This window comes from Pyrus communis, chromosome 4, assembly GCF_041283825.1.
Source record: "Pyrus communis isolate YQ-2024b chromosome 4, ASM4128382v1, whole genome shotgun sequence".
In the NCBI taxonomy this organism is placed as follows: Eukaryota; Viridiplantae; Streptophyta; class Magnoliopsida; order Rosales; family Rosaceae; genus Pyrus; species Pyrus communis.
Window position 1 is genome coordinate 22,385,284 of NC_142568.1, and position 14,293 is coordinate 22,399,576.

At 37.1% G+C, this 14,293-nt stretch overlaps 1 protein-coding gene and 1 pseudogene across 1 annotated transcript; one reads left to right on the top strand and one right to left on the bottom strand.

Annotated features, from left to right (window-relative positions):
* Positions 1-1,003: 1,003 nt before the first annotated feature.
* On the bottom strand, positions 1,004-7,538 carry LOC137722176 (nucleoside hydrolase 3-like; annotated as a pseudogene).
* On the top strand, positions 7,539-10,167 carry LOC137722178 (uncharacterized). Its single transcript, XM_068461142.2, has one exon. It carries the CDS (start codon positions 8,132-8,134, stop codon positions 9,977-9,979), a length of 1,848 nt encoding a protein of 615 aa, XP_068317243.1. The 5' UTR covers positions 7,539-8,131; the 3' UTR covers positions 9,980-10,167.
* Positions 10,168-14,293: the final 4,126 nt, after the last annotated feature.

The following is a 14,293-nucleotide window of genomic DNA, read 5'->3' on the forward strand; positions in this document are numbered from 1 at the left end:
CGATTCACTAGACCACACTGCTTATTGAACTAGAGAAATTTTGGTAGCGCTGATTGATTAGGGAAGTTTTCAAATCAGAATGGATCAAAATATAGTTAGGTATGATCGACAGAATATATACATGGAACGTCATACTTTTAAAAGTAGTTTCGATTATTACATTTGTTACATCCATGATACAAATCACAGGTTCGAGTCATGAAAACAATCTATTTGTAAAGCAAAGGGTAAGGTTGCGTACAATAGACGTTCCCTCCCCCCCTCTCCTTCTGACCCTTGCAAAGTGAAAAGCCTTGTTGGCCAATGATCGTCCAAAGATAAACCCACTTTTAAAAAAAAATAATTTAAACATTGAAAAACAGAGTTCTGTTCTAATTATTTTTGGATGAAGTGAGGTGCTGGTTTGGCTCTTCCAATTAATAATTGTGATAACCAAATTATTGTGGAAGTAGCAGGATTATTGGAAAGAGAATGATCAAAACAAACCATGCTTCTGAAGTAGGGATAGCCACCCTATACGTTGACAAATATGCACCTACATTTGAATGGAAAATAGTAGGAATATATTATGAAATCAACCTAATATTCCACATAATTCCATGATTCACTTCCAATCCTTATTCATGATTTGGTTGAGTAGGATGATGGAGATATCTTCCAACTACTGAAACTGGGTTTAACCAAGTTGACTAAAACGGTTTGCTTTATTTTATGCACTAGAGTTCGATTCCTTTTTTTGTAGTTTAAATTAGATTAATTTAAATATCGTCATAATCAGATAAGAGAAAACAAAGTGGGCAGGAATGAAAATAAGAGTTACAAAGGAGGGTAAATTATTGTAAGCTGGCTTAGAGGATGGACCCCTGTCAAGAATTACTTACATGAAATAGTAAAATCAAGGTTGAAAAAATGGAGAAAGAGTATTCTCAGATTTCTAACTTTCCTTGTAGTTTTTCTTTACTGTCAAACAAAAATGGCTTAGAAAGATCAAGAATGTAACAAATCAAGTAGGAATTATCAAGGAAAAAACCCATACTCCTTTTTCCCACATAAAAGTCTGCTGTTGCTCACTAAATATTTTAGCAAATTGTTCATAATATGCATCTGGATTTACACTGCTCAATATCTTAACCATGTTTAATTATTTTCATAGATAAGCAGCTGCCGGATTTCTGACACATCTCCCTCTGCGACCGACAAGACATTTTTTAGTACGTTGAAAACATGATTCTATACACTTAAGTGTAACATACAATTGATTGTAAACTTGAAAAATAAATTTCAACCAATTATATTATGACACTCGGTATATTGCGCCCCATTCCAGGCACACTAAAAAATTTCTCCTTCGTGACGACCTTGAGGGGTTTAAACTCATAGATTTGGTTTAACTGAGATTTCTTGCCGCCCAAGATTACAGCTCCAAGGATTTCCCCCAGAAATGTGTCCTGTGAAATGACAGAACGGAAAGAAAGTGAGTTCTTCGAAGTCAAGTAGTGTAGTTGACAAATGTAATGAAACTTCTTATTTGGTGACATGGGAGCATGTATGACCGTTAAATTTGATACATGGATAATCTGCTCTATGGTACATTACAATGTGAACATCCATCATTCGATATAGAATTAATACGTATCTACTCAGTGCGGAACTATAGAAACTTGAATTTAATCAGATGGAAAGATTAACAGAATAAGAAAAAACTGACTTTATGGAACTTTACCATGTGAGGGTATCTATGATGATTCAGTTTCAGTTTTCATAGCCTCGGAAGTAGACGCTGGGCGAATACAGCTTCAGGAGTCCTATCTGTTAGCTGCAATTTATCAAGCATATCCTGGAAGGAACTGACTTGCTTCTGGGTTCTCAAGGAATCAGTGTTATGTTCAGTTTCGAATCGAACACTGCCTTTGCAGCCAAAGGGTTAAGAAACATGTTAAATTCTTCGTATTCATTTGAAGGAACAGTGAACAGATTTCCTTTTCGTTAATTATCATGGCGAATGTGTCCCTCAACGATATATACATCCTACAAGGAGAACAGTGAAAATGGCTTCGAATTAAAAATGTCAAATAAAAAATTGAGACTTAAATTTCTCAATCAACAAAAACCAAAGTTCCTTTTGACAAAATAAGCGTATCCAGTTGCATGTTCATAGTGACAATAATTACCTGGATCATTGAATATGTTTTCTCAAAAAGAATGATTTCGGCTAAATTTGTCAAATGTCCATTGAGTGAGAATGTCAGGAACAAAGTCCCACATCAGTGAGGGATCAAATTATGCAAGGGCTTACAAAAGGTTAGACTATTCTTCATATTGACAAATTGGTTTTACCGTGATAAACAGTTAATGATTCGCGGAACAACTTTTGTATGCCATCTTTTGTTTGAAGGAATAGTGAACAGATTACCTTGTTCGTTACCGTGGCGTATGTGTCCCCCGACAATATATACATCCTGCAAGGAAATCATAACAATGAAAATGTCAATCCAGTATCAAAGCATGACATAAAAATTGAGGCATAATCTTTCATAGCGACAACATTTACTTGGACCACTGAGTCTGCATTCTCCGAAAGAATGATTTCAGCTAAATTTGTCAAAGGTCCATTGGTCAACAAGGTAATCCTGGATCGAGTGATTTTACAATGGTCTTCCACACCTCTATTGCAATTGGCTGTCCGAGGGAAGCGAAAGATGAATAATATTGACCAACTTCAAACACATTTCCGAGACCAACCAGAATATCATCACGGCCCATCATATATATGTAGTATGTCATAAACAACATCTATGGTTGCAGCGGTTGCCCAGCCATTAGCACTAACTTGTATTCTGTGGAGACATCATTTTGTATATTAAGAGCTACATCTTCAAAGGCATGTATGTTGCCCTGCAAAAATGTGTAATTGCTAGCATGCCGTCCTACAAAACTACTCAGTTAAGCTATTCATTTGTATTAGTGCATGTGTAGCACTAGCACCAAACCTCAGAAAGCTTATGAAGGCAGTATCATACCTTTAGGTTGATCCGCTCCACAGGTAATTTTAGAAGAGCTAGAAAGTCTCCAGCACTCATATTATATCAAATACTAGGGATTTACCCAATAACTTCTTTCCAAAATCTTGTTTTCAAAGTCTGTACACTCTCGTGGAGTGGATGCTGTGTTATAATATTCGGCCATCCAGTTTCTTAGGTCGAGTTTTAACCTGCATTTGACTCAATTATTGAAGTTACCATTATCTATCAAGTACAAAAGGAAATAAGTTATCCAAGAAATTTTTGTATGTCTTAATTGAATGGAGAACACATATTGACCTAAAAATTGGTGCGTTGTAGTCCAGAACTAGCTTACATCCAAGAAACTATCGTAAATCTTTGGCACGAGTATTATTACTGTCATGATCACGCTTAGCTTCTGTTGCAATATATACGCTAACTACTTCCGCGCCAGTTGTCTCCTTCGTGTAGCATTGTCCAAAGTTCAGTTGGTTGTTACATCTTAAAAGGCGTAGAATTATCAAGAAATCGGTAAATGTATAACAAAGAAACTGGTGTAACAACCAACTGAACTTTGGACAATGCTACACGAAGAGGCAAAACGGGTATTCCATTCCCATTACCCCATTCTTCTGTAAACCGAACTTTGGGATCAAACGCCCACCAATGATCAGAGGGTTTGAGCCGTCTGACATTCCATAAGGTCTGTTTGAAGTTATCACTGCGAGGTTCATGTATTCCAATTTGGAAAATTCATTTTCTCTGTGATCTTTCTCTAAATTACGCATTTGAGATAGCGCTACACCAACCATAAAAGGATCCCATATGGAAAATTCCTGCGAAATAGTCAGTATCTCATGAATATATATCAGAGGTAGACAATCATCTTAACGTTTCAGAATTTTAGCTCATACATAGAAGAAAAGCCTTATAACATTCATCATTCCACCATGTATCACGAACCATTTTCGAGGACTGGAAGCTACTTTGTGCTTCGTATTTCTCCTGTTTCTGTTCAAATGCTTTGAAAGAAGTCTCATATTGAGGAATCGTTCTTGTTGCATCCAGAGGAACTAGCGTGACCGGGACACCACAATGTAATACCTGATTTGTTCATGATCACTACCAATATTGTACGTTAAGCACAGAATGACCATCAAACAACTATATACCATGTTTGCAGCAAAAGGATCTCCAAAGATATTGTACTCTCCATACGGATTGCTGTCTTGTTGAAACAGATTACTAATGTCACCACACAGCACTGAAGTGCCCTTATCTGAGCAGGTTGATATGAAAATATGAATATACCCTTAAATTATGAAGGGTGGTTTTGGCTGGCGAGAGCGGTCAGTGAAGGGTGGGGCTGTATAATTGCTAATGGTTTTGAGAAATCTGGAAAAATAACCAAAAGTTGATATGAAAATATGAATATACCCTTAAATTATGAGTTCAAAATGAATAGATCAAAAATTGATATGAATTTACCACCTATAATTATCATCCACACATCAACTTTTGTATCGTAAGAGTCAATTTAAAATTAGCGTGTCACCACAAAGACCACAAAAAAAATTTGGCTTTGAACTTTTGTTTGATTTAAAAATTCAAAATCAAGGCAACTATATCAAAACGCCTCTATTTTTGTTTTAGTGATATCAACAAATATCATATTCACAAAGGAAAATGTCAAGAAATCACATTTTTTACTAATATGGTGTACCATTCTTTTTTTTTTATTTTTTTTTATTCCTATTTTTCGCCATTTGTTTTTAAATTATAGAAAGTTCATATACTTTTGCATTTTGTATGAAATATATTTTTTGGGTGATACGGGTGATACCATACAAGAAAATTTAGAAATAACTCTCAAAATTCAGAATTCTGTTCTTTTATAAATCTAACTTAGTTTTTGTAATTTTCTACCATAAACATGAAACATCCATAATATAAATATAGTGCAAAGGGCTCACTTGCTAAAGTGCAAAACAATCACTAATTGATCATCTTATCAATTCAAAATGTGACACAGTCCAGAAAACATGAAGACTAAGGCAACTATTGTCTTCTTCTTTTTTTATCATTGCATTTTGTGAGTTTTTCTTCCTATTACTTAATTTCACTTCCTACTTATATATGAAAGTTGTAGTGATAAGTAATGCATTTGTAAATTCGGTGGATGAGTGAAGTGTGGGGGGTTTTTGGGTGTAGTAGTCTTTTTTCGCAAGTAACCTTTTGCCGAAGAGCTAATATCACATAATTTTTCTCTATTTGAAAAAAAAAATGTATATAAGAAATGATTTTTGCATTTTTTTAATTAAAGATTATTTACAGCCTTTTCAATATGATAACATATATATATATATATATTATGTTTACACTGAGGGATGGAGGATTTGTACTAAACCGCATAATAAGTCATTCATAATAATTTGGTTCGGACTCACCATAAACGAGAATCGAAATTAAAATCTCTTACTTACAAGCGAAGACAAACCACTAGACAGCAGAGATAAGTGACAAACTAATTGCGACAAGATTAGCAGTTTATTTTCATCAGGAATACCCTGTTGTGTTTCTAAGCCATGCAAATGCGTTAATTCAACTAACAGGTAGTTCAAGGGACAAAATTAAGTTTAGGCGGGCATGACAAAAGGGAAACAAAAGTGTGCAGAGATCATTTTTCCTTTCTATATCTTGCAAAAGAGAAATTATTAATTTCCCTTCTATATCTTGCATCTATAGTATTTTTTCCTTAAAAAGAATAATGTTACGGTGATAAAACGGTCTTGTCGATCAATATTTGATTTCTTAATTCTTATGAATGGCTTACATTAGCCAAGGTATATGTGTTTAATAACCATTTCGTTTTGAGTTTTGAGGTATTGGTTTTTACTTTTCACTTTTTTTTTTAATTAAAATCTTATTTGGCAACCACTTTTAATTAAATTGAGCCACTCAATACTATGGTCTGGTGGTATTTTTCTTCACTTGGAAGTGTGAGGTATTAGGTTCGAATCTCGTGGATGGCGAATTTGATACCAAATTAGACTGCCCATTATGTGGCTTAGCCGAACACCCCATCTCCTTAGTGTAAAAATATCAATGTACTAAAATAAAATTGAAAACTAAAAACCAGAAACTAAAAATTCTGCCCATTATGTGGCTTAGCTGAACACCACATCTCCTTAGTGTAAAAATATCGATGTACTAAAATAAAATAATAAAAAATAAAATAAAATTGAAAACTAAAAACCAAAAACTAAAAATTTAAGGCCAAATTTTAAGAACTCAAAGAAATTATTTTTCATTTTTGATTTTTTGAAACCTCATCCCGAAACTGGAGGAGTTATCAAACAAAATTTCAATTTAATTAAAAAAAACTAAAAATAAAATAATTATCATACAGCTTCTCAATTTATACAAATTTTTTCAATCCGAAGCGAGCAGCACTCACTACTCATCGATCAGTGTCACTAGTCATCACCAAACACTATTTCTCCGTAGGTGAGCAGCCCTCACCACTCATCAGTTACCACCAAACATATGTCGATCGACACAACAAAATAAATATTTTGTGCTCATTCTACTCTATGTGGAAAATAATGACAATTTAATTATTGACATATGGTCCCCCAAGAAAGCATCGCCGTAAGAGGATTCACAATGCCACGTGCATAATTGAGTAGTGAGTGCTTCTCAATTTATACAAATTTTTTCAATCCGAACAATCCAATCATTTAGAGCAATAATTTCTCCATAGGTGAGCAGTACTCACTACTCATCGGTCACCAGTCATCACCAAACACTATTTCTCCATAGGTGAGCAGCACTCACTACTCATCAGTCATCACCAAACATATTTCGATCGACACAACAAAATAAATATTTTGTGCTAATTATACTCTCTATGGAAAATAATGACAATTTAATTGTTGACATATGGCCCCCTAAGAAAGCACCGCTGTAAGAGGATCCACAATGCCAAGTGCAGAATTGAGTAGTGAGTGCTCCTCAATTTATACAAAATTTTTCAATCCGAACAATCCAGTCATTTAGAGCAATAATTTCTCCATAAATGAGCAGTACTCACTATTCATCAGTCACCAATCATCACCAAACAATATTTCACCATAAGTGAGCAGCACTCACTACTCATTAATCATCACCAAACATATTTCGATCGACGCAACAAAATAAATATTTTGTGCTCATTCTCCTCTCTATGGAAAATAATGACAATCTAATTATTGATGGTCCCCCAAGAAAGAACCGCCATAAGAGGATCCACAATGCCACATGCAGAACTGAGACACGTGGCCGCACGACAGAGTTCCAAACAACAAAAATAAATTCGATAATAAAATAAAAAAATACACCCCACCCAACAGTCAGCTACCAAAGTCCTCAATCCCTGGGCCTGAGAGGGCCCAATGGGCCCAAAGTTTGAAGAATTTTCCGGGGGAAACACTCACGCACTGACAGGTAGAGTACCGACCAATAAAAAGTTGACAGCTGGATCTTACCTTTGAACATTTTCACGTTTAAACAGTATTGAAAACCGAAAAGTCAACCGAAACGCCGTCTCGATGTCGTCTCTTACATCCGGAACTGCGACGAGCTTTCGCCGGAATCACAGTGCTTCCGGTGGGGGGAGAGAGAGAAAGAGTGCTGGGAAAAGTGATGGAATTCGAAGGTGAAGAGGAAAGAAGATGGAGTTCGAAAGCAAATTGCTCTGCTCTGGTTTAGTCCAAGAACCAGAGCATAGCAAGTGGCGGGAAAATGGTCGTAGTCGAAGCAGGGACAGCCTTGGCAGTCGCAGAACGACGGTGCCGGCGGCGTCTTGGGGGTTTGGAGTACAAACGCCGTTAAGTTTTTAGGTTTTGGTTTGACGGTTTAGCACTTCATGTGAATGCTAACCCATCCCCCCAAATTCAAAACGTTTAAACATCTCTCTTTGTCTCTCTCTCTCTCCTCACAATTTCTCTCTCCTCTCACAAATCCCTATCCCTTATAAATGTTCCCCCACCCCACAGGCCACATCTCAGCCATTGGAACCCTAGAAAAAAACCCTAATCCTCTCAAAACCCCAATCTCACATTTCCCACCACCAACATCAACCGCAAAAAATGGGCAAAAAGAAAGTGACCCATCAACCCATTGACACCAAAGAAGAAACCCACCACACTGCCCACAAAGCCGCCACAATGGACGAGCCCTCCGAGAAGCTCGAGAACCTCAAGTCCCTCAACTCTCTGCTGCTCAAGGAGACCAAGGACCGCCGGCAGCAGGTGGAGGCTCTGGTGCAGGCCAAGGCGGGTTTGGAGTCCCAGCTGAGTCGGTTCCGGGTGGAAAGCGAGTCGCTTGTGAGCGAGTTGAGTTGGAAGAGCGAGGAAAATGTTGGGTTGGAGTTGGAAATGAGTGTTTATGGTGTTTTTGTTCTGGCCCAGTTGGGGCAAATGATGAGAGAGAAAGCTGAGGTTGAGAAGGCGATGAGTGAGAGAGAGGGTGAGATTGTGGGGCTGAAGAGGGATGTGGAGGAGCTTGCCGGTGGGCTCGAAATCGAGATGGGGAAGCTGAGCAGAGTGTGCCGGGAGAGGGATTGTGTGAAGAGAGATTTTGGTGGGGTGGCCGAGGAGGCGAATGAGTTGAAGTTGAAAGTGGTGGAAATGGAGAAGAAAGAGAGGGTTTTCGGCGAGGAATTTGAGAAGTTGAAAGTGCAATGTGATGGGTTGGTGCAGGAGAAGTTTGGGAAGGAAAGGGAGGTTGAAATTGCAATGAGAGAGAAGGAGTTGGCCGAGATGAAGCATGCTGAGTCGGAGAGAGCGATCGAGGACTTGAAGAGGGAGATTGAGAGGGTTGTGAGAGAAAAGAATGAGATTGAGAAGGAAAAGACCGGGCAGGAAGCAAGGATTTTTCAATTGGAGAATGAAGCGGGACAGTTGAGTAATATAGAATTGGGTTTGAGGAAGGAGAATGAAGCGTTGCAGATGAAGGTTTTGGAGTTGGAGAAGAGTGTTGAGCAGGCTATGGGGACGGGAGAGGTGCTGGAGAGGGAGATTAAGGTTTTGGGGGAAGAGAAGAGGGAGAAGGAGCAGAGTTTCGAGAAGTTAAATGAAGAAGTAAAATCACAGAAGCAACTTTTGGATATGGTTACTGAGGAATTGAAGAAAAAGGAGGAAAGAATCAAGGAAATCGAGCTAAAGAAGAGTGAGATTGAGGAGGCAAAAGTGAAGCAAGAGAAAGAAATTGCTGAATTGATAAGTCAAGTAGTAAAAGAAAGGGATTTTGTGTGTACGTTGCAAAATTCATCCGACGAGCAGAAGGACAAGAATGCGCGGTTGGTTTCTGAAGTTAGTCAATATAAAGATGCCCTTGATCGTGTTACGCAGGAGAAGGCAGAGGCTCTGAAGAAGTTGGATGGGGAGAAGAAGAAAGTGGAAGACTTAATGCTGACTATTTCGGGGAGGGAGAAGACAATTAAAGAAATCAAGAAAGAGTTGGAGAAACTGAGGAGTGTTAGTGAGAACATTGCCGAGGAAAACAAGGCCATGGAGAGCCGGTCGGAATCATTGGTTAAGGAAAAAGATTTGATGCAGAAGAACCTTGTCGAGGCTCAGAGGAAAATTCGTGATTGGGAGGCTAAATTTGAATCAGAAGGAACCAAGTTGACGCGAGCTTTGACTATGCTGAAGAACACCACAGCACACATATCTTCAACATCCAAAGGCAAGGAAGAAGTGGCTACCAGTGATCACAATGTTGGGGAAGAAATTCAGCCATATGTGGCGGAGTTGGATGCCATACAGAATGCTTTCAGAAACAAGGAGAAGATGGTTGGAGACTTGCAGAAACAACTCGAGTCTCTGCAGAAGTCATCAGAGGCGCAGACGAAGAAGAGTTTCTGGACTCTGATCTCCTCGGTGACAACCCTTATTGCTGCAGCTTCAATTGCATATGTTTCCAAATCACGCTGAGTGGCTCGGTTTGGTAGACAATTTTGTTCTTGGATCAAGCAGCATGGCAATGTCATGTCATGTTTGTCCCTTAACAACTTCTAATCTAGATAATAATGTTTTTGTTGCAGAAATCGGTCTCATGGGATACTTTGATATGCTGTCTTTTTTCTGTAAGAAGGAATATGAATACCAAATCTTGTTCTCCATATCCGTTTGTGCAATTTCGTTACAACGTTAGCTTCCTTCCTATTGATGTTCATATGATCTGTGTCATTCCACATGGAACTGGTAAACATATGCTTGTTAGATCAGTCGCTTCCACTCGGATGCTCCTACGCTACTCGCACTACAAAATCGATGTTGTATGGAAGGAAACTATCTTTCTCAACCTGTAATCAAGGGGGTTCTCTGTCCTTTTGGCTTGGTACAACTGTGGTATCACCGGTATATATACCCATGTTATCTCCCGTATATATCATCGTGTGACACACGTTACGTGATGAAATATATACTAATGCGGAGATAAAACTGGTCAAATGTTAGTGTTTGTTGTGCAATAAAATAATTGCGTCAACATTGCACGAAGGCTCAAGCTAACCGTTCAGTGGTCAATTGTTTTGCGTTTTAGTTGATGGCAAATGGAACTTTTGAAAGATCAAGCGTTTCCCAGAATTTCACGTGACGGGAGAGGTAGAGAGGGCGATAGCCGCCCGCTAGTAGACTATTTCCAATGAATGGTTAATTTACTATGTTTTTATTCAGATTGTACTCGTCCATTGCTCAATGAATGTATATAAGAGAAGCCTGCTATTTTGGAGAAGTATGTATTGGCTCCTAAGCCTTTTCCTTCCGTGGGCTTTGGGTTCCTATGCCTTTGCCCATAACAAAGCTCTGTATTCAGAACTTGTAGTCTTTTCCACTAAAAATTTCATGTGTACTGCAGACACAGTTGTAGACAAGTTGGCTCAAGCAGCGTGTCTCTCATTCATAACTTAAGTTCGAATCGTCATCTGTTGTTTTGATTAGATTAGTTAAGTTTAGAGTCTTTTATACGATCACTTGGAAATTTAAAAACCATTTAGTTTCATTATCGACTTTAAGACTATCGCTGGAAAACTTAAAGATATTTTAATTTCATTATTATCAACATGTTTTAAGGAGAGCTTTTTAGAATAGTTGTAACTTGTAAGATCATGCAGTTGCGTCATACCATCACACAATCACATAATATTAATGATCCATGTACTCTATGTTCATAAATTAAGATCAACAATGTATAATATTAGTAAATAAGTATGTTGACGACAGTATATAATCCGTGCGTGGCCGTCACACTGAAATTTTCGTGTTTTAAAAACACTTTCGTCTTCATCTTTCAATTTCTGTCATTCAACAACTTAGTAAATAAATATGCTGACCACGGTGTATAACTAGGTGTGCCAGTCACACCGACATATATGTGTAAAAACAGTTTCTTTTATCTATCAACTTCTATCATTCAACAACTTAATAGATAAGTATGATGACGAGAGTGTAAATGAGTGTGTGGCAGTCACAATGAGAATCTATGTTTTAAAAACACTTTCATCTTCATCTATCAACTTTTATCATTCAACAACTCAATAGAAAGTATATTGACAACAATGCATAATTAGTGTTTAACAGTCACACCGAAATATATGTGTGTTTAAACACTTTCATCTTCATCTATCAACCTCTGTCATTCAACAACTCAATAGATAAGCATACTTTGACAAAAAAGCAGCCACGGTATGCGAAACAATCACACCAAAATATGTTTTGAAAACACTTTCATTTCATTTATCAACTGCTATTGTTCAACAACTCAATAGATAAGTATGTTGGACAACAATGCATAATTAGTGCGTATCAGTCACAATAAAATATCTGTATTTATTGAAAACACTTTCATCTTCATCTATCAACTTTTATCATTCGACGACTCAATAGATAAGCATATGCTGACGACGAAGCGGCCACATATCGCATCGAGTGATTCAACCAACGAATCATACGTCTCCAAATCCATGAATTCTTTGACATTATTACCAAAATTAAGATTTTGCAAATGTCACTTGATCCGATAACATTGTTGGTTGATATGAAACTTGCATAGTGGCTGACGACTGCACTGTGTGTTAGGCAATCCTCAACTTATCTATAAATAAACCACTTGTCTTTCTCTCTTGTCAATTAACTAATAGCATGCGTTTTGATTAACTTAATCTAAAACATAATTAATTGTTAATTAATTCAAGTTAAAACTAGGGTTCATCATGTCTTTTTCAGAAGCTTAGCTGTGTCTTACTGTGCTGGGTTTTTTAAATCATTGTGTAGAAAGCAACTCCCACAGATGATGAGATTCATTGTTTGATTCCAAACGTGGTCCCTTTAGAAAAAGCAACCCAAAAGCCAACCACCACTAATTTGGGACTTCTGTTTTCCTTTAGAAACAAGTCTATCTTTTGCATTCTCCTCCCTCAACTTCCGAGCTAACAAGTTTGTTGACGACATCCAGTCATGTTATCTGTTGTACATTTCTTATAAAAGTTTAAAATTCTTAATTTTACGCTATCTCACACGATATGATAGTTATTTGACTAGCTGAACAATGAGATATTCTTCCAAAAAACATGTCTTACTGTATTTCGCTACTTTTTCGACTCCACGTAAGCACAACTTTCGTTATAGACAATCTGAGTTTCTCACCTTTTGTGATAATTGTTTGATTTGTCATGCTCAAGTTTTTCTCGTAAGCAGCCTTAACGAAGTTCCCCTAACAATATTTCTTTCCATGGATAAACAAGAGGCCTTCAATTCCTGAATTGACAAGCATGAACGAATATATCAGTCTCTATCAGTCCCGAATATGAACTATTTTTCAATCATTTTGCAGCCTATTGAGAATTAGGGACAAAGATTTTCAGTTTTCCTTGAAAAATCTTGGGTCAAATCCTTTAAATATTATCATTAGGGTCACCTCTTAAAGTGGTTAATTGTAGGTATTATGAAAACACTAGCTCAAAACCTAAAAAACTTTTTGCACACCTAGGGTTGTTTAATCTGTTTTTTTTTTTTTTTTTTTTGTTCTGTCAGCCAATAAAAGAAGGGCTTTAAGGACTAAAGTAACCCACTTTCTATTGATTTATTTTTAACAGAGTCTATTATCTTCAACGTCATGGTACAATTGATTAAATTTATGAATATTTATATTATTATACTCGCTGTATTAAATAGTATTTCCGGCATACTAAAAAAGTTTTCCTCTTTCAATCGTACATGCATAGAAAGATGCTTGGATGTGACTATTAGATTGTACTTTGGTGCTTATAAACTTTGTCCTTTAGCCAATTGCTCTCTTTTTTTCCTTTCTGCCTTTTGTGAAGGCCTTTGGTCACTTGTTCGAAAATGTAAATACAATTCTTCACTCTTCTCAATAGAAAAAATCTTGTCTAAGAGTGAGAGATATATGTGATCAGTGAGATGCTTTGATGGAATGTACCGCCTGGTGATAAAGCAGAATTATTCTTTTTTTATACCAGAAGTTATCGGATAAGGTAAAAGATACACGTGATGATTGAGACATAAAAGATAAGGATATATAGCAGGTGAAAAAGTAAAATCACTCCTACTCGTATGGAAAGATCTTGGCTATAGCCATAGATATACGGGATGAGTGAGACAAGAAAAACTCTTTTGCAACTAATGCATCCTTCTAATGTCTTCATCATTCAATAAACGCTTGTCACGTATTCAAAAAGTAAATCACCTGTCCAATAGACATTTGTCACGTGTTCAAAAAAGGAACTACCATTCAATCAAAGCTTGCCATGTGATGATTGGTGACAAAAGAGAATTTCTCGAATCAAACTCAAACGGAGATATTATCCGATGATAAGGCTGAATCACTCCTACCCATACATACCCTTCTTCCCATGCTTAGCAGCTTGTGTGGATGATGTTACACTCAAATTCTTCAAAAGACAAGGCAGTTCTTCTTTTTCCAAAAGATAAGAGGAAAAGAAGGGGTTTGGATCCTCTCTAGACCTTAGTGTTTGGAGCCTAAGGATCAAAAAATTTGAGTCATTTGTTTGTGTGTAAGAAAAATTAAAGCCCTTAGTTTGTATGAGGTGAACCAATGAAATAAATTAATCGAGACCATCTATTTGAACGGTCCAGATTGATTGATCGTTTATCTTCGGACAATGAGATTTGGAGCGAATCTCTGTCAAAAAAGAAGACATCTTCACAGATTAATTACCAACAGAATGTAGCAGATTAGAGGCTGAGGAGTTTCAAATCCACAGAAAA